Source organism: Rhinoraja longicauda, chromosome 9, assembly GCF_053455715.1.
Source record: "Rhinoraja longicauda isolate Sanriku21f chromosome 9, sRhiLon1.1, whole genome shotgun sequence".
Classification (NCBI taxonomy): domain Eukaryota; kingdom Metazoa; phylum Chordata; class Chondrichthyes; order Rajiformes; family Arhynchobatidae; genus Rhinoraja; species Rhinoraja longicauda.
This window is the reverse complement of record NC_135961.1, coordinates 34,472,703-34,500,266: the sequence shown is the minus strand read 5'-3', so window position 1 is coordinate 34,500,266 and position 27,564 is coordinate 34,472,703. Positions and strand designations below refer to the sequence as shown.

Sequence of the window (27,564 nt, the reverse complement as noted above, 5' to 3'; positions counted from 1 at the left end):
AATGTTACAGAAGCCACTTAACTTCCAAACCTGTACGTCTTTGGAATGTTGGGACAATTCTTCAGACTGGAATCGGAAGAAGGGTCCATCCCATCAAGAATTGTCCCAACACGAAACATCGCCTGTCCATTCCCTCCAATGATGCTGCCTGACCTGCTGAGTTTCTCCAAAAATTTTGTGGCTGAAAAAGGGTCCGCACATGAAACGTCATCAGTCCATTCATTCCAAGAATTCTGCCTGACCTGCTGAGTTCCTCCGGCACTTTGTGGTTTTAACTGGTGCAGTGCTGGTGCTAAGAAGGGAACATTAACATCAACAGTGGTCCTCATGAAGCGTACAGTGGGCAGCAGGAGACTACAGAATCAGGCTCAGCGGTCAATCCTTCCATGATCTACTGAGTCATACTTGATGGGACAGTTACCCTGTTATGGAGGTGCATAAAATCAGGAGGTGCTTAGACAGGGCGAATGCACAGGAACTCGATGGCATAAGTTTAAGAAATGGGACTAATGTTGGGGTGACACGGTGGTGCAGCAGTAGAGTTGCTTGCCTGACAGCACCAGAATCCCAGGTTCAATCCTGACTATGGATGCTGTCTGTACGGCATTTGTATGTTCTCCCTGTGACCGCATGGGTTTTCTCCAGGTGGTCCGGTTTCCTCTCACATTCCAAAGACGTGCAGGTCTGGAAGTTAAGTGGCTTCTGTAAATTGTCACTAGTGTGCAGGATAGTGCTAGTGTACGGGGTGATCGCTGGTTGGAACGGACTCAGTGGGCCGAAGGGTTCGTTTCCACACTGTGTCTCTAAAGTAAAGTTTAAAGCCTAAAGATGGGCATCTTGGTCAGCATGGACTGGTTGGGCTGAAAGGCCTGTTTCCATGCTGTATGTCTATGACTATCGCCATGCGGTTGTAAACAGCATGATAAGGGTTTTTTTTAAATATAAGAGGACAAGGGTACTCCTTAAAAAGGCACAAAGATCACTTATTACCCCACAGTTAGCAATATATGTGATATACCTGTATGTGTTGCTGTTCCATCTGCATCTGGACTAGATGCTGTATGTTCTTACAACGGCCCTATTTGTTTTAGCTCTGAAACACCAAAAGCCCTTTCATAAATTTTCAGTGATCTTCGAGATACCAAACCTGTAGTGTTTATTATTGCCCATTATAAAGCCTTCCTTTAATGCCATTTAAGTTCAGGGGAAACATATTGATTGTACGAGAGTTAACTGAGGAGTGACTGAAGCAGTTTTAAAATGTCCAAGAGCTCTTTTTTGCTTAGTTAGGATTGGATACATTTTTTAAAAAGCCTGCACGGAAGCTGAACCAATGATCACAGCAGATCTTGGTATAGATAGTCTCATTCCTCATTTGCCAATCAAATAGAGTCTGGAATGACGTAAGTGAAAAATCAAACCTTTAAGTACCCTGTAGGTTCTGATTAGACTCATAAGATTGCTCACTAATCTGAGGAGAGGGAGAGAGCGAGAGAGAGAGAGAGAGAGAGCAAACAAGCAAGCAAGCAAAAGTCGTAAATGTGCTTGTTACAACAGCGAGAGATGGCTAACCAAAAGAGCAAGATTTTTCTTGTATTTACGGTTTTAGTTTTTTTGCCAGCAGTCTTTTGCCAAACCCCCGAACAAGGAGAATACAGAGCACCGTGGACAGAAGAAAAGGTAGGTTTTTTACTGACTGAGATTTCACTGTGAATCAAATGTGTGACAGGGCTTATGTTTTATGTTTTAAAATGGAGAAAAGAGAGGTTTTCAGCTTCTCCTTCCCCAGAGCGTTGTTGTTAAAAGGTTACCAGATATAGTATCACTGAAAATAAAATCACTCCCTGTATTTTGGGAGGAGTATTATGAAGATTTAGAATACAGTCAGTTTACAATCCATTGTGTTTCTGCCATAAATCTATAATAAAATGCTGAAATAATAAAATGCTGAAACAGATACAGAACTATTTTAAGTTGGGATGTTCATGGCTAGCGTTGGTATGAAGGTCTGGAAATTTTAACTCTTGGGTCTCATTGCCACACTATAGAGAATGCATTCTGTGTAGAATCTTTGTCCGCCAGGCTTTGTTCCACCTCCCTTCCAGCTTTCTCCCATCTAAAACAATCAGTCTGAAGAAGGGTCCCGACCCAAAACATCAGCAGTCCATGTTCTCCAGAAAAGCTGTCTGACCCACTGAGGTAGTCCAGCATGTTGTGTCCTTCTTTGTAAACCAGCATCTGTAGTTCCTTGTTTCTACCCTTCCAACATGGCAAGTGGTGAGAGACTATGTAGGAGGGATAGAGTCCTGGAACAAGCTTTCTTGGGTCAGCTGGAGCTGCATTCCTGATTAGAGTAATCGAGTCACCCAGCATAGAAAAAGGCCCTTCTGCACAACTCGTCCATGCTGACCAAGATGCCACATTTAAGCAAGTTCCATTTGCCTATGCCTGGTACATATCCCTCTAAATCCTGCCACATTTATGTTAGTTCCATTTGCCAGTGTTTGACCCATATCCCTCCAAACCTTTCCTATCCATGCAGTTGCTCAAATGTCATTTAAATGTTGTTATTGTATCTGCCTCAACCACTTTCTCTAGCACCTCGCTCCATATATGTACCATCCTCTGTGCAAAAAAGTTGCCCCTCAGTTTCCTATTAAATCTTTTCTGTTTCACCTTAAATCTATGCACTCTAGTCAACGTAATGTTGTAGTATTATGGATAGGAAAGATTTAGAGAGATAAATAGGTAAAATGTGGACTAGCGTAGGTGGGGCATCTTGGTTGGCATGGTTGGGCTGAAGGGCCTGTTCCTTTGGTGTATGACTCTATGATTCTAGTTCTTGATTATAGATTATTTTCACCCTTTCTATGTTTCTGGTCTGCAAAGAAGTCCCAAATATTCCAACTTATCCTAGCCTCTTCTGTCCATGGTTACACAAGGTTTTATAAGCAGGTTCAGCTCTAAACCTGATTTACTGGTCTTAATCTGTTAAAAAAGGAGAACTAAATAACATAATTTTACTGTCAAGCAGGAAAGGGTGCAGAGAAGATGTTGCCAGGACTCAAGGGCCTGAGCTACAGGGAGCAGTTGAGAATGTGGGGTGATCTGAAAGAAATGTACAAAATCGTGAGAGGAATAGTTTGGGTAAATGCAAAGTGTTTCTTGCCTAGAGTAGGGGAATCAAGAACCAGAGGACATAGGTTTAAGGTGAGTGAGGAAAGGTTTAATAGGAACCTGAGGAATAACTTTTTTACACAATGGGCGGTGGGTGTATGGAACGAGCTGTCAGAGGTAGATGCTCTGGCAACGTTTAAGAAACATTTAGACAGATACATGGATAGGATAGGTTTAGAGGGATATAGGCCAAAAGCAGGCAGCTGGGACTAGTGTAGACATGTTGGTCAGTGTGGGCAAGTTGAAAAAGTTTTCAAAATTGTTCAATTAATAGCTGTCAGAGCTGCCAGGATCCTTGGTGGTTCAACTAACTAGGGATGCTTACAATCATGTGTTTACAATTACAAATCATGGCAAAGGAACAAACACGTAGCCTGCAAATCGCAGTACTTCAAGTACACACTCTGTTTTCTTGACTTTGGGCTTTGTTTTGCTTTTGCACTACAGAGGATTTTTTTATTTGTTGAATATCTTTTTCTTTGTTTTATTACATTATTTATTGAGTACTGTGTTTACAAACCTGTGGTGCTGCTGCTGCAAGTAAGAATTGAATTGTTCCCCGAGTTCATTCGTCCAAAATAGCCCATCATTGCATCTCTTCAACCTACTCTCTTCCAGAGAAACAGCAGTACTTTACAAATGTTTCCAATGTTTTTGTAAAATTCACAACAAATAGAGGAAGTCAAGTAACAAAAACAGTGCTGCAATTATGTGACATCTTTCAAAGATAATTTTACCCTTGGACATGAATCCGGGATTTCTTCATTTTAATCTCTCTTTAAAGCTATGCGGATAACATTTTTAAAAATCCAAACTTTACTATGATATGATGGTGAGGCCATACATGGAGTATTGTGTAAGAAGGCACTGCAGATGCTGGTTTATACTGAATATGCTGGAGTAACTCAATGGGTCAGGCAGCATCTCTGAAGAACATGGATAGGTGACATTTCGGGTTGGGAGCCTTATTCAGATTCGATCCGAAACGTCACTTATCTATTTTCTCCAGAGAGGCTGCCTGCCCCGCTGAGTTACTCCAGCACTTTATGTCCCTTTTTTGTAAAGCAACTTCTGCAATTCCTTGTTGCAACATTTAAAAGACATTAGGACAGGTACATGCATACCAAAGGTTTAGAGAGATATAGGCTGAACAAGGGCTAATGGAACTAGCTTAGATGGGGCTGCTTGGTTGGTCAGCAGGAACGTTGGGCCGAAGGGCCTGTTTCCATGCTGTATGACTCTATGATTCCATGAATGTATCTACCATATACTTGAATTAACATGGTATGCCACTATTACTAAATGTGTACAGAGAGCTGAAAGCATTTCTGCATGTAACAGCCTTCATGCTTAGGATAACTGTGCAAAAGTCTCCAACGTTGGCCATTTGCTGCTGCTTTCACACTGCACTGCCACAGCCTGTGTCCGTGTGGCAATAGCCAGGCAATTACACTGGGAAACCTGCCAGATGAACCTTCACCTGGTTAGACTTTGTGCAGGAACAGTGGGTCATTCATGTGAATGGAGCAGAAGGGCTAAAGTCCAGGAAGCCCAATGCCTGTGATAGGAAAGTTACCGGAGAGGATTCTGAGGGATAATAGACAATAGACAATAGGTGCAGGAGGAGGCCATTCGGCCCTTCGAGCCAGCACCACCATTCAATGTGATCATGGCTGATCATTCTCAATCAGTGTCCCGTTCCTGCCTTCTCCCCAGACCCCCTGACTCCGCTATCCTTAAGAGCTCTATCTAGCTCTCTCTTGAATGCATTCAGAGAATTGGCATCCACTGCCTTCTGAGGCAGAGAATTCCACAGATTCACAACTCTCTGACTGAAAAAGTTTTTCCTCATCTCAGTTCTAAATGACCTACCCCTTATTCTTAAACCATGGCCCCTTGTTCTGGACTCCCCCAACATTGGGAACATGTTTCCTGCCTCTAACGTGTCCAACCCCTTAATAATCTTATACATTTTGATAAGATCCCCTCTCATCCTTCTAAATTCCAGTGCATACAAGCCTAGTCGCTCTAGTCTTTCAACATATGACAGTCCCGCCATTCCTGGAATTAACCTAGTAAACTTACGCTGCACGCCCTCAATAGCAAGAATGTGATACGATACATATGCATTTGGAAGGATAGGGATTGATTAGGGGTAGTCAGTCAAGAGTGTTTAATTGTCAAACTGAACAATGTTTCCTGCCTCTAACGTGTCCAACCCCTTAATAATCTTATACATTTTGATAAGATCCCCTCTCATCCTTCTAAATTCCAGTGCATACAAGCCTAGTCGCTCTAGTCTTTCAACATATGACAGTCCCGCCATTCCTGGAATTAACCTAGTAAACCTACGCTGCACGCCCTCAATAGCAAGAATGTGATACGATATATATGCATTTGGAAGGATAGGGATTGATTAGGGGTAGTCAGTCAAGAGTGTTTAATTGTCAAACAGAACAATTAAATTCTTACTTGCAATGCATAACAGGTTTGTAAATTTAAAAAAAATTAAAAAAATTGCAGATGCTGCTTAATACACAAAAGGGCACAAAGTGTCAGAGTAATTCAGAGGGTCAGGTAGCATCCCTGGAGAACATGGTGTTTCGGGTTGGGCCTGAAGAAGGGTCTCGACCCGAAATATAACCTATTCATGTTCTCCAGAAATGTTGCCTGACCCATTGAGTTACTCCAGGACTTTGTGTCCTTTTAGGTTTGTGAACACAGTACTCAATGGATAGCATAATAGACAAACAAAAAATAAGCAAAATAAATTTAAAACGCCAATATAGTGCAAAACAAAACAAATCCAGAAGTCCCCAGTGCAACAATGACAGTTCTTAGTTCAAAGTTTTGTTGGAGTCTGCAGTGTTCAATAGCCCGATGGTTGTTGGGAAGAAGCTGTTCCTGAACCAGGATGTCACAGCATGGTTTTGAGTGAGAGAGATCGCACGTCATGAATTTGATTTGATTTTATGAAGAAGTAACCAAGAAGGTTGATGAGGGCAGGGCCGTGGGCGTAGTCTTTATGGACTTCAGCACGGTCTTTGAGAATGTTCTACATGGTAGGCTGCTCAAGGAAATTAGTATAGAAGTTGGAACGTCGTGTTCATTTTGTATAAAATGTTAGTGAGATTTCATTTGGTGTATTGTGTTCAGTTTTGGTCACTCTGCTTCAGGATACCTGTAATTGAACTGGAAAGAATGCAGAGAGGATTTATGGCGATACTGAAGGGATTCAAGGTCTTGAGGTCCAGGGAGTGGTTGGGCAGTTTAGAACTTTATTCCTTGGAGCTCAGGAGGCTGTGGGGGCGATCTTATGGAAGCATATAAAATCATTAAGGGAATAGACAAGGTGAATGCACAGAATCTTTTTCCCAGAGTAGGGGAATCAATAAGTAGAGCGAATAGATTTAAGGCGAGAAGGAACTTAAGGTCAATTTTTTCACAGAGGAAGGTGGTTATATGGAATGAGCTGCCAGAGGAAGTTGTTGAGGCAGGTGCAATAACACAATTTAAAAGAGACTTAGACAAGTGCATGAATCAGTCTGAAGAAGGGTCTCGACCCAAAATGCCACCATTCCTTCTCTCCCGAGATGCTGTCTGACCCGCTGAGTTACTTCAGCATTTTGTGTCTACCTTAGACAAGTATATGGACAGGAAAGGTTTAGAGAGATATGGGCCAAAAATGGGACTAGCTTAGATGGGGTGTCTTGGTTGGCATGCGTGAGATGGGCCGAAAGGCCTGTTTCCATGCTGCATGACTCTATGACTCAAAATCTTGCTGTGGAATTGGACCAGACCATTTCCGGCTGCAAGTTGTTAATAGATCTACAAAACTGGGGGTGCATGCTTAACAGGTAGGTTAAAGGTGGATATGGGCAGCTCGCTGGAAGCGGCAAGTACTGCCTCACTGAGAAATAAAACAGCCTTCTTATATCCGCGGCACAGTGGCGAGCTGGTAGAGTTGCTGCCTCACAACACCAGAGACCTGGGTTCAATCCTGATGACGGGTGTGAAATTTGCACATTCTCCCATGACGGTGGGTTTCCTCCGAGTGCTCTGGTTTCCTCCAACATCTCCCACATCTGGGCGGCACCCTGGCACCGTAATAGAGTTGCTGCCTTGCAGCACCACAGACCTGGGTTCGATCCTGATGACGGGTGCTGTCCGTATGGAGTTTGTACATTCTCCCTGTGATTGTGTGAGTGTTCTCTGGGTGCTCCAGATTTGGTGTGTAGATTTGAAGTTTTCTCAAATTGTAAATGGTTTTATATCTCCAGCTATTCCATAAACCCAAATACCTGACCGCCAATGACGTCCGTAATATGACAGCGCTGACTAACATTTCCCAGATGTGGTATAATTATCTGAGACCAATACTCCGTGAGAGGTATCCAGGATCTATCGGGAATGTCGCAGTACGCCAGGTGGGTAAAGGAATTCTATAAAACAATGGTCAATCGTGTTTCATGTTCTTCAGGTTAATGTGAGGAAAGCAGTGAATTATTTCTCTGAATGTTATTTGACAAATGAGAAAACATCTACTTATCTGAAGAAGGTTCGGACCTTAAACGTCGTGTGTCCATATTCTCCAGAGATGCTGCCTGACCGGCTGAGTTACTCCAGCACTAAGTGTCTTTTTTGGTAAACCAGCATCTGCAGTTCCTTGTGTTTATAGAGTCATAGTGATACAGTGCGGAAACAGGCCCTTTGGCCCAACTTGCCCACACCGGCCAACCTGTCCCAGTTACACTAGTTCCATTTGCCTGCGCTTGATCCATATCAAACCTGTCCTATCCATGTACCTGTCTAACTGTTTCTTAAACGATGGGATAGCCCCAGCCTCAACTACCTCCTCTGGCAGCTTGTTCCATACACCCACCACCCTTTGTGTGAAAAAGTTACCTCTCGGATTCCTTTAAATCTTTTCCCCCTCACCTTGAACTTATGTCCTCTGGTCCTCAAAAGTGCTGTTAAAATTTTTAACCAAAATAGTTGGGTAAAATTATTGCCACTACGGCACAAATAATAATGATCCTTCCAGGTTATTTTTTTGGGATGGCATTTTGATTCCAGGAAAGACACAGGGTGCTGGAGTAACTCAAAGGATCAGGCAGCACCTCTGGAGAATATGGATTGTTGACGTTTTGGGTCTGGACCCTTCTTCACACTGCTTGTAGCAATTTCAGGACCATGAATAGACGATAGACATTAATTTTTGTCCAGTTGAACTCTCTTTTCTAGTGAACCTGCAGAACAACATCTGATGTAATGTTCCCAGTTTGCCAGCTGTGGCTTACTGTTTGAGATAAAATACAGGCTACATATGCCCTCTCAAAAGTGAACATAGTAATTTCTGTGACTTAGCCTCTAGTTTATCATCACAAGGCAACACCTGAAACAGTGCACTCCACTGGTTATCAGCTCAGATATTTGTTCTCTTAGAATGTGTCTTAGATTAAAAAGACTCGTAACTGAAGTTTGAAAGCAGCCTGCTATCGTCCATTTCAATTTCACTTAATCACTTAATTTGCCCTGCACAATCACGACCAGAATTTTACTGAGTAGCTCTATTTAAGAAGTCAATGGAAATTCAAGAATAAAATACCTGTTAACCAACTGGTTAGGGCAGCACAGTGTCACAGCTGGTAAAGCTGCTGTCTCACAACGCCAGAGACTCGAGGTCAATCCTGACATTGGGTGTCTGTGTAGAGTTTGCCCATTCTCTCTGTGACCGCGTGGGTTTCCTCCGGATACTCCGACTTCCTAAAGATGTGTAGGTTTGTAGGTTAATTGCCCTCTCTAAATTGCCCCTAGTGTGCAGGGAGTGGATGAGAAAGTGGGATAACGTAGAACTAGTGTGAATGGGTGATGGTTCATCAGTATGGACTCGGTGGAGTGAAGGGTCTGCTTCAATGCTCTATCTCTAAACTAAACTAAATGAAAGTAAACTAAATTGAATTTATAAATCTACAGCAATCCATGATATGGAATGATCTCTGTAGAAAACAAACAAAACCAGCTGCAAAATATCGAAACTAAAGGTCATGACTTACAATATTTAATTGTCTTTGTCATCTTGTTGTGCTACGTTTTTATATGAGAAGCGTTTAAAATGTAGATCTTTAGAATCATACATTTTTTAGAGATTGTTATTTAGAGCTCAATCTCACAAGATTAAACATTATAAATCCTATAACTCAACCAAATAGTTTTTTTGAATCCTCTTTGGTTAAAGAGAACATAGAACAGTACAGCACAGGAACGGGTCATTCGGCCCACAATGTTTGTGCTGAACATGATGCCAAGATAAACTGATCTCATCTTTCTGTACATGATCCAAATCCCTCTATTCCTTGCACTTCCATGTGCCTATCTATAAGCCTCTTAAACGCCACTATCGTGCCTGCCTCCACCACCACCCCGGAAATGCGTTCCAGGCCCCCACCACTCTACATAATAAACTTGCCCCACACATCTCAATTAATCTTTCCCCTCTCAACTTATAGCTGTGCCCTCTAGTATGTCCCTCTGGACATTTCCACCCAGGGAAAAAGATTCTGACTGTCTACCTTATCTTGATATAAGGTACTTGATGGAAATATATAAAAACCTTTCATAATTTTATATACTTCCATCAAGTCTTCTCTCAACCTCCGGCATTCCAGAGAAAACTATCCAAGTATATCCAACCTCTCCTAATAGCTGAAACCTTCTAATCCAGGCAACATTCTGGTAAATCTCCTCTGCACTCTCCAAAGCCACCACATCCTTCCTGTGATCGGGCGACTAGAACTGCACAAAAACTCCAAATGCAGCCTAGCCAGTCTTACAGTGCTGCATTATTTCTGTAGATACTCGTTCAGTTAACATTACAAACACAGAGACTTCAGTGACGTTGCTGAAACCAGTTTCTATCTCAACACCAGAACTGTCAATTGGAGACACAAAGAACTGCAGATGCTGGTAACAGATTAACTTTCTCAAATTGTATTTTTTCTCAACAGCACATCATAAGTCAGTTAAGTGATCTGCAGGCCGGCTGGGTCATTGAAGAGGATACGTTCCAGGAGGCAATACCCTATGGAACCGTCACGTTTTCCAACATCATCGCTACACTGAACCCCTCAGCCAAACGGAGGCTGGTGCTAGCTTGCCATTACGATTCAAAATACTACAATGAATGGTGGTACAGCAGAGTCTACGTGGGTGCCACTGATTCCGCTGTGCCATGCGCTATGATTTTGGAACTGGCTCGTGCTCTAGACTATCTGCTACTTCAGATGAAGGTACACCTGAGTGCATCACAGACCACCGGTGTAAATAATTAACGGGACATTTTAGCATAAAATTCAAAACTTTAGTATCTCATGCTTTCATTAAAGCTTGTAGAAATTACAATAGGAATAGATCAGGTAAACACACAGAGTCTGTTGCCCAGAGTAGGGGAATCGAGAACCCCCTACTCTCCCCCATTCTTAGGCAAATAATGTACACTGCCATTTTGGAGGTGTAATGGTAGCGGACAGTTCAGATGACAAACACTGGCTCTGACTGCCTGCTCAAGATTACCAGAAAGAATTTACAAGGTAACATGCGGGAAAATTCTTGGGTTATCATGAACAACAATAATTCACCAACCATCACCACTAATTGATTACTAATCCCGTTGAAATTCTGGGGCCTTGTGAAAGACATTAACATTTGCATTACAACATGCACGTAGCAATACCTGGATATCTCTAGGCTTTGGACGATATCCAGCACATGTCATTCCTGCCACATCACGCAATGAAAGTCTCCAACAGAGGTAGACTCCTTCCTCTTGACTTTCAATGGTTTTGCATGATCACCATTGTTGCTCAGAAACTCAATTGTAACAGCTTCTAAAGTAATTGAGAGTAATAATTGGTAGATTAGAAGATGGGTATTCCACAAGTGATGTTATACCTCCTGACTCAACGTTGTGTAATCATCATCCACAAGGTGCAAGTTAGAAGTAGGGTGGAATACTGGCCTGATGATTCAGCCATAACATTAAAATGTCCAATTTTATGTAACTAACCTACAAACAACCCTTCCTTCCTTCCCCACCTCCTCCTTCCCTGTGCCCCACCTAGACTTAAGTTCATAAGTCATAGGAACAGAATTAGGCCATTCGGCCTATCGAGTCTACTCTGCCATTCAATCATGGCTGATCTATCTTTTCCTCTCAACTCCATTCTCCTGCCTTCTCCCCATAACTTTTGACACCATTACTAATCAAGCATTTGTCAATCTCTGCTTTAAAAATACCCAATGAGTCATAACCATTTCTCTCCCTTCTCCCTTCTCCCTTCTCCCTCCTCCCTCCTCCCTCCTCCCTCCTCCCTCCCCTTCCACCTACATTCCTTCCTCTGGCTTCACAATTCACGGCTCTTCTATCCTTACCTTATTTTGCCTTTCATCTCTGGCCTTTGACCAACCATCTACCAATCAAAATGTCTCCCCCCTCGCACCTATATCCACCTATCGCTCGCCAGGCTTATCCAGCCATTCCTCTCTTCCAGATTTCTCTACCCCCACCACCCCCTCCCACAATTAGTCTGAACCTTTTGTATTCTTTTCCCTGTTCAAATGTTTTTAAAATGTTATTAAAGTACTTGCCTCAACTACCTCCTCTCGCAGCTCATACCATATACACACCACCCTCTGTGTGAAAAGGTTGCCCGTCAGGTTCCTATTAAATCTTCACCCTCTCACCTTCAACCTACGTCCTTCGGTGCTTGATTCCTCTACTCTGTGCATCTACCCTGCTGCCTGACCTGCTGTGTTACTTCAGCACTTTGTGTCTTTTTAGTTCCGCCATAACAATACTTGATGTCCAATGTCAGCTAGCACTTCCTGTAGGAAACTGTGGCTGCATTGTGTGCAAAAGGTGCTCTGCCACGTCACCAAGACTGCCTCTGGACCATATCTAAAGCCGAATATCTCTGGTATCTAGACAAACATGGGGAGTAGTGTTGTATCTCTACTACCTGGGGAGTAGTGTTGTAGCTAGCCAAACATGTCAGGACTATTATCTCCAAGGACATCTCCAAGTAAAGTATCAACCTGATTTGGGCATATCGTCTTTTCATCCAATTGCTGTCTCTCAGAAGCTATTCTCTGCTTCAACATTATGCAATTTCTGCTTCAACTAAGTTACTGGAAAACCCAGAATAAGGAAGACTTTTCAATTACGTTAATAAATCTCACAAAGTCTCTTTGTTGTCAGTGGGTTATAATCAAGAACTCTGATTTCAACAGCAGTGAATAAATAATACCTTTACTATTTGGAGTGCGGAGGTAGAGAAAAGTGGAAAAAAAACAATCTGCTGAAGGAAGGAACTCAACAGGCCGGGCAGCATCTGTGTTGGGAAATGGGCATTTGATGTTTCAGGTCAAAAAGTCCGGATTGGTGTTAGTTTGCCTAAGTTCTAAGTTGTGGTTTCTGTGTTCCAAAATTTAATTGAGTTTTAATGCTTGAAAATGTCTCCACAGAAGTATCATACCATGATATCACTTACTATATGTTTCATTTTCAGTGCAGATGTACTTACATTTAAATTATTTTTCTTCCATGTAGAGTATTGTCGACAGGCCAGATCTTACGCTGCAAATGATTTTCTTTGATGGAGAAGAAGCATTCCAGTATTGGTCAGAGAATGATTCCCTGTACGGTTCTCGACATTTGGCACAACAGATGGAGAGGATTGCCCATCCACCGGGCTCAACTGACACCAACCAGCTCCATGCAATTGTAGGTACTGCCTGATCTGCAAGTAATAGAGTCATGGAGCCAAACAGCACAGAAACAGGCCCTTTGGCCCACCTCACCCATGCCACCCAAGATGCCCCATCTAAGCTAGTCCCACTAGCCCGCTTTTGGTCCATATCCCCCTAGAAGTAACACTAGCAAGTTTGTGGATGACACAAAGCTGGGTGGCAGTGTGAACTGCGAAGAGGGTGTTAGGAGGTTTCAGGGTGACTTGGGCAGGTTGAGTGAGTGGGCAGATGCAGTATAATGTAGATAAATGTGAGGTTATCCACTTTGGCGGTAAAAATAAGGAGGCAGATTATTATCTGAATGGTGTCAGATTAGGTAAAGGGGAAGTGCAACAAGACCTTGGTGTCCTTGTACACCAGTCACTGAAAGTAAGCGTGCAGGTACAGCAGGCAGTGAAGAAAGCTAATGGCATGTTGACCTTCATAATGAGAGGATTTGAGCACAGCAACAAAGAAGTCCTGCAGTTGTATAGGGCCTTGGTGAGACTACATCTGGAGTATTATGTGCAGTTTTGGTCACCTAATTTGAGGAAGGACATCCTTGCTATTGAGGCAGTGCAGCGTAGGTTCACGAGGTTAATCCCTGGGATGGAGGGACTGTCATATGAGGAAAGATTGGAAAGACTAGGCATGTATTCACAGGAGTTTAGATGGATGAGAGGGGATCTTGTAGAGAAGTATAGAATCATAAAAGGACTAGACAAGCTCAATGCAGGAAAAATGTTCCCAATGTTGGGGGAGTCCAGAACCAGGGGACAGTCTAAGAATAAAGGGGAAGCCATTTAAAACTGAGGTGAGAATAAACTTTTTCACCCAGAGAGTTGTGAATTTGTGGAATTCTCTCCTACAGAAGGCAGTGGAGGCCAATTCACTGGATGAATTTAAAAAAGAGTTAGATAGAGCTCTAGGGGCCAGTTGAATTAAGGGATATGGAGAGAAGGCAGGCACAGGTTACTGATTGGAGTCGATCAGCCATGATCACAATGAATGGCGGTGCTGTCTCGAAGGGCCAAATGGCCTCCTCCTGCACCTATTTTCTATGTTTCTATGTAAACCTTTTCTATCCAGGTACTTGTCCAAGTGTATAAAATCATGAAGACAATTGATCAGGTAAATGCACACAGAGTCTTTTACCCAGGGTAGGAGAATCAAGTACAGACGACATGAGTTTAAGGTGAGAAGGGAAATAGGAAATTGAGGGGCAACTTTTTCACTCAGAGGGTGGTGGGTATATGGAAGGAGCTGCCAGAGAAGGTAGTTGAGTCAGGTATTACTTCAACATTTAAAATTCACTTGGATAAGTACATGGTTAGGAAAGGTTTAGAGGGATATGGGCCAAACTTGGGCAGATGGGACTAGTTCAGATGAGCCACATTGGTTGGCATGGCAAGTTGGGCTGAAGGGCCTGCTTCCTTGCTGTATGACTCTATGACTCAATGACTATGATTCTTCGTAATTACACAAACTATAAAACTGCCGGATTGTTGTTAAAAACCAATTGCGTCATTGATGACCTACAGAGGATAATTTGCAATGTTTTCATTAATGAGAGAGTTCCCAGTAAGATAAGGGAGCAGAGTGGTGCAGCTGGTAGAGCTGTTGCCTCACAGCGAGCAGAGACCCGTGTTCCATCCTGACCTCGGATAACGTCTGTGTTGAATTTGCACATTCTCCCTGTGACCTGCATGGGTTTCCTCCAGGTATTCTGGTGCCTCCCACATTCCAAAGACGTGCAGGTTTGTAGGTTAATTGGCCACTGTAAATTGCCCCTGGTGTGTAGGGAGTTGATGAGAAAGTGGAATAACATAGAACTAGTGTGGACGGGTGATTAATGATCGGCGTGGACTCGGTGGGCCAAGGGGCCTGTATCTATACTGTATCTTGCATTCAATGATGGGCTGGTCATTTAATATTGAGGTAGGTAGTAATTTTTTTCTTGCAGAAGAGAATGAATTCTCTGCCTCGGCAAGCGATGTATGCTGAATCAGTAGAAGTGTTTGAAGGAGAGGTGGAGAAATAATTAGTGGAATGGAAAGAGATCTGGAGAAATGGCACACATTAGGGGTTGAGCCCAGCAAAGATCAATCAAGCTCATATTGAATGACGGGACAGGTTCAAACAGCCTGATCTTCCCTACTCCTGCTCCTATTTTCTTGTGTTGTGCTATTTGGTGATGGAAATCAATCAAACCGAGCTGGTCAAGCCTCTATTTGACCCAGACTCAGTTCAGGGACAAATGGAGCTAAACAAAAATTGGTGACATTGCTAGTGGCATCTACATCCCATGAGGAAGTAACTAGAAATGTGAAACTGGATTGTATTTACTAATGATACTGCGAAGTACCTGGTTAACAGTGTTCTGTTCATGCCAAATTGAGATCTATATTCCTGGCCAATTGCATTGTGAAACATGGCTTAGCAAGGCTAGAGTTTCTCAAGTCTCCAGTTAATGCCAGGTAATATTAGATGGGGTTTTTTTGGCGTTTAAGAGGCGTTTAGATAGGCATATGGAAGTGCAGGGATTAAAGGGAAATGTAATATGTACCGCCAGATGAGATCAGTTTAACTTGGTATCATGTGCGGCGCAAACATTGTGGGATGAAAGGCCCACTCCTGTGCTGTACTGTTCCATGTTCTATGACTACTTCCTTGGTTTTCTACAAACTATCTCTACCTGAGTAAACAGGTAGCACCCCACTTGAATATCTCTTCTTAAAGACTGCATGCCCCAACTTGTTCCACTGGAATTCCAGTCCAAACCTTTGTGCAGGAATCCATGAAATGCAGCTTCATATGCTTCAGGTGTTACTGACACTAAGCAACGAACGTTTCAGTCATGAAATTTATAGCCAGGTGGGACTCCATTATTGATTTTACAAGGTCTATCGGGTAGTCACTGGGAATTGGGATGTCCTCATTTTCTCATTTGATGAATTGCTTACATTCCTTTTAGGATTTATTCATTTTATTGGATCTCCTTGGTGCACCAAATCCGAGATTTCCAAGTTATTTTCCAAATACGGCTCGCTGGCATAAAAGACTACAGCTAATAGGTAACTCGAACTACCAAGTATTGATCCTGTAGATAATGATGTCGTTGGTGCCAGAACAATTTTAGATATTTTGTTGTATTTTTCCCATCTCTGCTTTTCTCAATTGTATTTACCCTCTATTTGCTGATGCACAGGAGCCATTGTCTTGTATTTTCTCCCTCAACTGTGAAACTGGAAAACTCAGAATTAAGGAAGAATTTTTAAATGCCATAATAAATGTCAGCTTTTAAAGAGTAAAAAAAAATCCTAGACTGTCAGTAAGAAGGAGAAACAAGAAACTGCAGATGCTGGTTTAAAAAAAAGACGCAACGTACTGGAGTAATTTAGGGTAGGTCAGGAAGCATCTCTGGAAAACATGGATAGGTGACATTTTGGGTTGGGACACCTCTTCAGACTCTGAAGTTTGAATGATATCTCTGTGACCACGTGGGTTTCCTCCAGGTGCTCCGATGCCCTCCCACATACCAAAGACATGTGGGTTTGGAGGGTAATTAGCCTCTGTAAATTGCCCCTAGTGTGTAGTGTGTGGATGAGAAAGTGGGCTAACATAGAACTACTGTAAACAGGTGATCGATGGTCGGTGTGGACTTGGTGGGTCAAAGAGCATGTTTCCATGCTGTATCTCTAAACTAAACAAAACTATATTAAATTTATGAATCTACTGCAGTCCATGCTATGCAATGAGCTGTCAGAAACAAACAAAACCAGCGCAAAATATTGAAACTAGGAAGATGGCTAAAGGTCATGACTTACAATATTTAAGTGTTGCTGTCATCCTGCTGTGCTAAGTTTTCATACAGAACCATTAAAAATGTAGATCTTCAGAATCTTACATTTTTAGGAATTGTTATTCAGAGCCTTTTCTCAAAAGATGAAATGATATAGACCCCTTACAAACTATAGAAAGATTAGAGGATAAGATGTAAGGGTTTTTTATTTTGCAGGTGAGGAATGGTCAGGTTAGTTTCAGTGGCGTTGAAGACTTATGGTGGAAAACTTTGCCAGCTGCATAGTTTTATTTTGAGCGAAATTTTCTTCCATTAGTTAAATGTTGATCTATGATTCTACTTTCTGGTGCCTAACTAAATGTCCTCAAGTATTTCCTCAATACTCAAGTATGTCCTCAAGGCCAATGGGGATTTCCACATTTAGAAAGATAAAGTTAAATACTTGTAATAAGTCAATAAACTTGGCAGTAATACCACAAGGGACACTTGCATCATAATTTAGAACATAAAGAAGTACACCATAGGAACAGGCCCTTCAGCCCACAATGTATATTCTAAACATGATGCCCAGATAAACTAATCTCCTTTCCTGCATGTGATCCACATCCCTCCATTCCCTGCATATCCATGTGCCTATCAAAAAGCCTCTTAAATACCACTATTGTATCTGCCTCCACCACCATTCCTGGCAGCGCGTTCCAGATACCCACCACACTCTGTGTAAAAAAAACCTACCCTGCACATCTCCTTTAAACTTTGCCCTTTTGCTTTAAAGCTAATGCCCTTTAGTCTTTGAAGATAAATCAGGGAGGATTTCCTATGATCCTTGTAGAAAGAAAATAAATAAATAGACAACAATGAATAAATTGAAAACTTAATTTATGCAACAATACAGACATCAAGGCATAGTTGAAAATAATATTTCATTATTCAGGATTTTCTGGCTCTCTAAAAATAACCAACAAAACATCAAGCAGACCTAAATATTTCCATAAATGTGATTTTGCTGTAATTTATGGAGATTATTCCAGATTCTAGAAAACCATAATAGTGTTAATATTTCAATGTTATACGACATGGGAGCAGAATTAGGCCATTGGGTCCATTAAGGCTGCTCCACCATTCAATCATGGGTGATCTATATTTCCCTTTCAAACACATTCTCCTGCCTTCTCCACGAAACCTTTGACACCCTTATTAGTTAACACCCATCAATCTCAGCTTTAAAAATACCAAATGACTTAACCTCCACAGCCGTATGTGACAAGGAATCCCTCAGATTCACCATCCTCTGGCAAAAGAAATTCCTCCTCCCCTTTTTTGAAGGTATGTCCTTTTATTCTGTGACTGTGCCCCCTGGTCCTAGACTCTCCCACTAGTGGAAACAACCGGTCCAGATCCACTCTATCTAGGTTATGATAGGCCAATATTGTAATACATTAATGTTTGATGAAGCATACCGAGTTACTGAGTTATCTATAAAAATTATAAACAACTAACATCTTTGATGTTGTCCGATAGAACGGCGCCTGCATCGTCTGGGTGTACTGAGCGACCATCCGACCGAAGTGAAATATTTCTGGACCAAAATGCGTGCCGGGCACATCGACGACGATCATATACCATTTCTGCAAAGAGGTATGTTGGAGCAAACAACCATGAATGCAACAAGACAATTAACGTGTTTATATTTTGTGTGATTTACCTACTTATGTCCATCACACAAAGTAACCTCACTTCCATTGACTCCATCTACACTGCCTCCGTGAGTCTACCAGCATAATCAAGGGCTAGTCTCACTCCCTCTTCTCTCAAGAGATACAGAAGTATGAAAATACATGTCTCCAGATTCAGGGACAGTTTCTTCCCAGCTGTTATCAGGCAACTGAACCATCCTATCAACAACTAGAGAGTGGCCCTGACCTACCATCTACCTCATTGGAGACCCTCAGACTATCTTTAATCAGACTTTTCTGGACTTTATTTAATGCTAAACGTTATTCCATTTGTCATGTATCTGTACACAGTTAAATGCTCGATTGTAATTACGTATATCTTTCCGCTGTCTGGTTAGCATGCACCAAAAAGCTTTTCACTGTATCTTTGTGCACGCGACAATAAACTAAACTAAACTTATTTTATTTGCACCTCAATATAGAGCTATACAATGTGTCTAATTTAAAAGCTTTTTCAAAGAGCTTATAACCAAACTGATGCCTGGAATAAGGGGGTTTAAACTATGGAAAGAGGTTGGACAGATTGATTGTTTTCTCTTGATCGCCGGAGGTTGAGGGGAGACCTGGTAGAAATATATAAGATTATTCAAGGCCTGGATAAGAGTCAGAACCTCTTTCCCAGGATGGAAATATTGAATATGAGAGGATGTACTTTGAGGTGAGAAGGGCTAAGTTTAAAGGAGATGTGCGAGGCAAGTCTTTTACACAGGGAGGTGAGTGACTGGAACGTGCTGCCAAGGACAGATACGAGATTGGCATTTAAGGGAGTTTTGGATAAGCACAAGGATATGCAGGAAATGGGGGGGACATGGATTATGTGCAGGCAGATAAGAGTTGGTCTTGGCATCATGTTTGGCACAGACATTGTGGCTTAAGGACCTGTTCCTGTGTTACACATCGTTACCAGGAACCCGAGGGGCACCTTTTTCACACAGTGAGTGATGGGTATATGGAATGAACTACCAGACAAGGTAGTTGAGGCAGGTACTAAAACAACATTTAAAAGACAATTGGACAGATTCATGGATAGGGAAGGTTTAGCGGGATATGGGCCAAACGCAGGCAGGTGGAACTAGCGTAGATTGGGCATCTTGGTTGTCATGGGCAAGTTGGGCCGAAGGGTCTGTTTCCATGCTGACTCTTTGACTCCATCATTACCTTGTTACCAAATTCTAGCCAACTCTAAAATGTGATATTGATAGAAATTAAACATTTAAAAATAATGCTGCTTTTTTTTGTTTTTCACAGGTGTTCCTATTCTGCATATCATACCAACACCTTTTCCTCAAGTTTGGCACAGCATGGAGGACAATGAGATCAACCTCGACCCAACAACAATTGAAAACCTCAATAAAATACTGCAACTGTTTGTTTTGGAATATCTGAGATTGTAAGTTAGTTCTCGGGTTCACATAGAGTAATAATGGTCATGACAGAGTTACAGTGCCCTCCATAATGTTTAGGACAAAGACCCATCATTTATTTATTTGCCTCTGTACTCCACAATTTGAGATTTGTAATGGAAAAAAATCACATGTGGTTAAAGTGCACAATGTCAGATTGTAATAAAGGCCATTTTTATACATTTTGGTTTCACTATGTAGAAATTACAGCAGTGTTTATACATAGTCCCCCATTTCAGGGCATCATAATGTTTGGGACACAGCAATGTCATGTAAATGAAAGTAGTCATGTTTAGTATTTTGTTGCATATCCTTTGCATGCAATGACTGCTGATGTCTGTGATTCATGGACATCACCAGTTGCTGGGTGTCTTCTCTGGTGATGCTCTGCCAGGCCTGTATTGCAGGCATCTTTAGCATGTTTGTTTTGGGGGCTAGTCCCCTTCAGTTTTCTCTTCAGCATATAAAAGGCATGCTCAATTGGGTCAGATCGGGTGATTGACTTGGCCACTCAAGAATTGACAATTTATTAGGTTTGAAAAACTCCTTTGTTGACTAGCAGTATGTTTGGGATCATTGTCTTGCTGTCGAATGAACCGCCGGCCAATGAGTTTTAAGGCATTTGTTTGCACTTGAGCAGATAGGATGTGTCTATACTCTTCAGAATTCATTATGCTACTACCATCAGCAGTTGTATCATCAATGAAGATAAGTGAGCCAGTACCTTCAGCAGCCAATACATGCCCAGGCCATAACACCCCCACCACTGTGTTTCACACATGAGGTGGTATGCTTTAGATCTTGGGCAGTTCCTTCTCTCCTCTATACTTTGCTCTTGCCATCACTCTGACTGTGGTTGTACTTTTAAGTTCTTCTTGGCAAACTGTAATCTGGCCATCCTATTTTGGCAGCTAACCAGTGGTTTGCATCTTGCAGTGTAGCTTCTGTATTTCTGTTCATGAAGTCTTCTACGAACAGTGGTCATTGACAAATCCATACCTGACTCCTGAAGAGTGTTTCTGATCTGTCGGACAGGTGTTTGGGGATTTTTCTTTATTATAGAATTCCTCTGTCATCAGCTGTGGAGATCTTCCTTGACCTGCCAGTCCCTTTGCAATTAGTAAGCTCACCAGTGCTTTCCTCTTAATGATGTTCCAAACTGTTGACTTTGGTAAGCCTAAGGTTTGGTTGATGTCTCTAGCAGTTCTATTGGTTCTCAGTCTCATTATGGCTTTTTTGACTTTCATTGGCACATCTTTGGTCCACATGTTGATAAACAGCAATAAAAGTTTCCAAAGGCGATGGAAAGACTGGAGGAAAGACTAGATGCTGAGAGCTCTCTTACACCTGCATTTAGGAGGCAATTAAACACACCTGAGCAATTACAAAGCCATGTGAAGCCATGTGTCCAAACATTATGGTCCCTGAAATGGGGGGACTATGTATAAACACAGCTGTAATTTCTACATGGTGAAACCAAAATGTATAAAAAGTGGCCTTTATTAAAATCTGACATTGTGCACTTTAACCACATGTGATTTTCTATTACAAATCTCAAATTGTGGAGTACAGAGGCAAGTAAATAAATGATGGGTCTTTGTCCCAAACATTATGGAGGGCACTGTAAGTACTTCCAATGAAACAGATTTCAACCCATTCAAACAGTAGCCATTCCCCGTTGCCTTAAAGTAATTCGGAAGCCATTATAACGATAATACAAAATTACTCATCCAATTAATATGTGTTTGTACTTGATATGTTCAATGAATTCATATTAATTGTTACTAACCAATTAATATTTTATGCTGTGCATTTTTGGTAGACAATGCATATTGGTATTAGTTTTTTAAGTATCTGTGTTTCAGTAAACATTTGAAACCTTTTTTGGAGAATTTTGTATGTGGGTTGCATTTGGCCGTAGAATTATGATACACATTTTATGTGGGTAAAAGGTGTCTCTCAATACAAGAGAATCGTCTATTTTGTGTTTTGTGTTATGTATCTGGAACAAGGACTGGTATTGAAGTGCTATAGTATTTGGTGTGAAATCAATTTAAAAATACTTTGTGGGGGACAATTTTGTTTTCTGTTTCAAAACATTTGGTTATATTCAACAGAACCAAATATGCAGAGTTGAGTATCACCGCCAGTTAACACTTTGACATCCATTTCGTCCATAATCAAAGATGAACTACCCAAAACTATAGAAAGATTCTACCTTTGCAAGCCGAAGATATATAATTAAAAATATGTATTGAGTTTCTAACGATAGAGTAGCATAGTCAGCACTTTTCTAACAATATCCATTTCAGTAGGGAGCTCTCCTTCCTTGACAGGTTTGTCACCTAAAGGGGTGAAACTATTTGCTGATGTTCATACTCTTCTTTAACAATCTAATCGCATCAAAAAGGATGTAGTGTTACTTTACACTGAACGTGGTGTAGAATTTAATGCTTGGTTGCTTATGCCAAATGTTTATATAGTAACAGATTCTAAACTGAATTTAAGAAGAGGGATATAATGCACAGCTAGCAGTAGATACACACAATGGATCTAGTGTGAGGTTTTTTTAATCACAGAAGGGCTCTGTTTTAAAGAATCTGTATTTATGGTTCCATGGTGGAAACACTATTTGTTTCAATTTTTTGCATTAAAAAAATTAGGCTGAGCCAAACCTCCTTATTGGTAAATTGTTCAAGTTGTTAAATTAATTTGTGTTACGTTGGAGCCACCGGCAAAGCCAACATTTATTACCCATTAGTATATGCCTTTGAGGAGCGGATGATGAGCCATCAGCTCAAACTGCTGCCGTTTGTGTGGTGAGAGCACTCCCACAGTGTCTTTGAGAATGGAATTGCAGTATCTAAACCCAGGGACAAGAAAGCAATATGTTTACAAGTGGGGAAATGGGAAGGTGATGGTGTTCCTAAATGCTTGCTGCTCTGGTCATTCGAGGTAGTACGGTTTGTAGATCTGTAAAGTGCTGGCAAAGAAATTGTGATGATTTAGTGCTTTGTATTTTGCAGATGGATATTGCTCATGGCTAAAATCAGTGCTTTTTTTAGTGATGATACCTGTAAAACATTAAAAACTAGATTTCAAATTTTTAGAAATGTTAATATTACAAAAGATTACAAAATAAAATGTATTAATTAAATGAAGCTGTCAGGCCATTACACAGCAGCTGATATAATTATGATCTGTCATAATCACCAACAGCAAGGAACAATATGCGTACCGGCATCTATTGTCTATGAGGAAAGCATTGGCTAAAATAATGTTTTGCCCAATGTTTAACCTGTAAACTTGTATATTTCAATGGATCACAATTATTAATTAATTTATTTTATTTTATGATTGTTTGTAATCTTTAGATAATGTTCAGTATTCAAACAATTGAAATTTGTACGTGCTGCTGCAAGTTTCAATACAAATCTCAATTAAATGCTCTTGACTTGAATAAAAATGTGCTTTTTACTGAATATATACTCCTTAATGAGTTATTTGCAACTTGATGTTTGAATAAGTTTGAATAGGTTGCTTTGTAATGCACAATCTCGATTCTAAACATGGGCAGAAGGATACCACTTGTCATTGTTAACCTACTTTAAATGTGATAGTTGGTGAAACAAGTTTCTTGCATACAACTTTATCTACGTTTAAGCATTTGTAATGAAGGTACTTAATAAATGCAATACTGCAGAAGACTGAGCAGTCACATGAGGTAGCAGGAAAGTATGTTTGGAGAGGTGGGCTCCACAGGATTTTTAGTGGAATGTAGTAGTAAAGAATAATACTGAAAATAATCAGTACCCTATACTTTATTGTTTCAAAATGCTAATATCTTCAAATGTCTCACTCCCACGACTTCTCATTCACCTAATAGATTTTCCTTTCCTTTTCCCTCCTGCCTACACATTCATCTTCTTTTGTGAAAAAACTAGTCTTTATCTGAGATTGTTTCTTTCCTAAGAGCATAAGGAATAGGAGCAGGAGAAGGCCATTCAGCCTGCTTCACCATTCATCAGAGAATGGCTGATCTTCTACCTTAAAACCATTTGCCTGCATTATCCCTCTCTCCCTTTAATGTCCTGAATTCTACTAATTTCTGCCTTGAACGAGCTTGGTGACTGAATCTCCAATGCCATCTGGATGGAAAATTCACCATTCCCTGCATTACAAAAAGTCTCCTTCTCTCACCCTCGAATGGCTGGCTGGGGTCAGATTTAACATCATCCACATCTAGCCAGCTGAGACTTTTAAAAAAATGTTGGTTTTAAGAAGATCTCACACTATTTTATACTCTACAGATTACAGGCCAAGTCTACTCATTCTCTCCTCGTATACAGACCCATCATCCCTGGAATCTTTGCTGTATGACACTATGGGAAGTATATCCCATGTTAAGTACAGAGACAAAAACAGCACATAGCACACTAGGTGTGGCCTCACCAATTCCCTATATATTTGCGGTAAGACATTTTTACTCCTGTACTCAGATCCTCTCGTAATGAAAGAACAACATACCATCGAGCTTGCTAATCACATAGTGTGGGTGTTGAAAGCATTGACAGGCCCAAATAGCATATTTACTGCTACGTTCAAGGGATAACATTTTAAGTAATTGAATGTAACTGCCCCAGTTGCTATGTTAGAACTTGAACTTGCAAAACCAAATAATCTTTGCAGTAATTTAACTATAATATTACCACACTCAGAATGGATAAATGCAAGCTTTTTAATCTTTCAGAAATTGCATATTTTAAACTAAGAAGATTATCTAAGGTAGGGCAGCGCAGGTAGATAGAAAATAAGGCTTTTGGTACATTGGCCTTCATCGGTCAGGGTATTGAGTGCAGCGGTTGGGACAATATGTTATTGTAGTACAAGACTCAGTGAGGCGGCATTTGGATAATCAGTTTTGGTTACCCTGCTATAGGAAGGATGTCATCATGCTGGAAAGAGTGCAGAGAAGCTCTATGAGGATGTTGCCAGGACTTGAGGGCTTGAGGTACAGAGAGAGGGCCTGAAATATAGAGAGAGGTTAGGCAAGCTATAACTTAATTCCTTGGAGGCAGGAGGCTGAGGAGTGATGTAATAGGGGTATACAAATTCATGAGGATAATTGATTGGGTGAATGCACAGTGTTTTACCCAGGATGGGGAATCAAGAACCAGACATATGTTTAAGAAGAGAGGAGAAAGATTTAATAATAACATGAGGGGAATCCTTTTCACTCAGAGGGTGGTGGGTGTACAGAACAGACTGCCAGAGGAGGTAGTTGAGCCAGGTGCTATAACAACATTTAAAAAACACTTGGACAGGTACATGGATAGAAAAAGTTCAGAGGAATATCGGCCAAATACAGGTAAATGGGATTAGCTTACATGGGGTATCCTGGTCGGCATGAGCGAGTTGGGCCGAATGACCTGTTTCCAAACTCTATGACTGTGACTATGACCCAATGTGGAGGAAAATGTAGAAAATATTGCCTGTATGTTGACACAAAGTCAGACTTGACAAAATGGAACTAACATAGATGGGGCATCTTGGTTGGCATGGGCGAGTTCGGCAGAGAGGCCTGTTTCTGTGCTGTATGGTTCTTTGACGCTAATTATTTACAATGACTGTTTTTTAAATTTCTCCAAAGTTTACATATCCTTTCTATTATACAGTAATCAGAATTGAACACCGTGTTCCTGGTGTGTCTGGGGGTCACCTCCAGAGCTTGCCTTAATTTCATCTCTAAACATTTCATACAGTATGTACAATGTTCCAGGGTCCATGTGGGTAGATTTTATCACTTTGAGAACATAGTCAGGATCTAACTGATCATTTCTTTCTGTTCACTTCTTTTGAGAGTATCCAGCTCTGCATCATCCTTTATCAATTATTTGTCCCTCTCACCTGTTTATTGAATAATTGCTTATACTGTCTGTTTATTGAATAATTGCTTATACTGAAGGGAACTGATAGAAACAATTAACCTTTATTTTATATTGGAGTAACTTAGCGGGTTAGGCAACGGATAGGAACCATTCCTCAGTCTGAAGAAGGGTCCGACCTGAAGTGTCACCTATCCCTGTCACCCAGAGATGCTGCCTGATCCACTGAGTTACTCCAGAACTTTGTGTTTTGTCTTTGTAAAGCAGTTCCTTGTTTCTCAACCTTTGTTTTATCTTCTTATTTTATTTTTTATTTAATTTTAGCATTTCATATTTCCATCTTCTTGTTCCGTAACTACACAAAAAGGGCTTTTAGGAAGGAAAATTGAGAAATCTAACTTTGAGGAACTAATGGGGGGAAGGTATCAAATACATGGTTATCAAGATAAGAGAATTAGTAATGAACGTAAAAAGGAAACAGCCTATTTCAGCATTTGTCACCAATATAGGCTCAAATTATTCAATCGTAGAGGGGTTTTGGCTTGGAATTGTGCTCTATGGTATCAATAGTGCAAGATCACTTTCTATTAATATTTCTTTATGCCCTTCAACAAAGGAATTACAAGAATCAAAGTCAGGCCATTAAAATGTTTTAGGAAAAAAAACGAGGCCAAGAGTGTTTAATTGTCATATGTACTAACAACGGAACAATTGGATTCTTACTTGCAGCAATATCGCAACAAATATTGTTTTTTCTTTCCATGCAATAGAATGTACTTTGTACGTTATCTATCTAATTAATTCATGTACATTATCATACTTCAGTAAGTTTACAAAAGCATTCTGTATTTTTATTTATTTGTGATATGCTTGCTTTCCAAATAAAGGCTTGATTGTTGCAAAAAGAACATTTCATATTGGTAATTTTTTTCTGCTTGTTTTTTGTCACCTGAATTGAAAATGGTGTCACAGGTAGATAGAGTGGTCAAAAAGGCTTTCGGCACATTGGCCTTCCTCAGCCAGAGTATTGAGTATAGGTCTCTCCGCAACCTCACGTGTTCCAGAGAGAACAATCTAAGTCTGTCCAACTGCTCCCTGTAGCTATTATCCTCTACTATAGGTATCACCACATCTCAGGTGCTGCCCGTATTAATATTTGAGATGTGTAGGAAGGAATTGCAGATGCTCGTTTAAATCGTAGTTAGACACAAAATGCAGGAATAACTCAGCAGGACTGGCAGCATCTCTGGATAGAAGGAATGGGTGACATTTCGGATCGAGACCCTTCTTCAGACTGAGAGTCAGGGGAAAGGGAGACAGAGATATGGAAGAGTAAGGTGTGAAAATGAGACATCAAAAGGAACGAAGGTCAAGGAAAATGTAGAATAGATCATTGTTAGCTAGGGAAAACAGAGACAATGAAGCATACAAAGATAAAATTTAATCAGGAAGACAGTCAGACTGGTCGGAGATCCAGCATGGGGGAGGGATAGATGGAGAGGGAAAGCAATGGTTACTTGAAGTTAGAGGTCAATATTCACACTGCTGGGTTGTAAGCTGCCCAAGCAAAATATGAGGTGCTGTTCCTCCAATTTGCATTGGGCCTCACTCTGACAGTGGAGGAGGCCAGGACAGAAAGGTCAGTATGGAAATGGGAGGGGGAGTTAAAGTGTTTAACAATTGGGAGATCATGTAAGTTTAGGTGGACTGAGCGGAGATGTTCTGCGAAACGATCACCCAGCCTGCATTTGGTCTCGCTGACATAAAGGAGTCCA

General features: G+C 41.0%; 2 protein-coding genes across 2 annotated transcripts in view; one reads left to right on the top strand and one right to left on the bottom strand.

The window, feature by feature from the left end:
* Window positions 1-27,564, bottom strand: part of mocs3 (molybdenum cofactor synthesis 3) — a 121,437-nt gene that overhangs the window by 44,990 nt on the left and 48,883 nt on the right. The window lies entirely within an intron of this gene.
* On the top strand, window positions 1,427-26,622 carry qpct (glutaminyl-peptide cyclotransferase). The gene is made up of 7 exons (XM_078405080.1): window positions 1,427-1,680; window positions 7,458-7,604; window positions 10,185-10,466; window positions 12,785-12,958; window positions 15,938-16,037; window positions 18,287-18,403; window positions 19,750-26,622. Exons 1-7 carry the CDS (start codon window positions 1,540-1,542, stop codon window positions 19,893-19,895), a joined length of 1,107 nt encoding a protein of 368 aa, XP_078261206.1. The 5' UTR covers window positions 1,427-1,539; the 3' UTR covers window positions 19,896-26,622.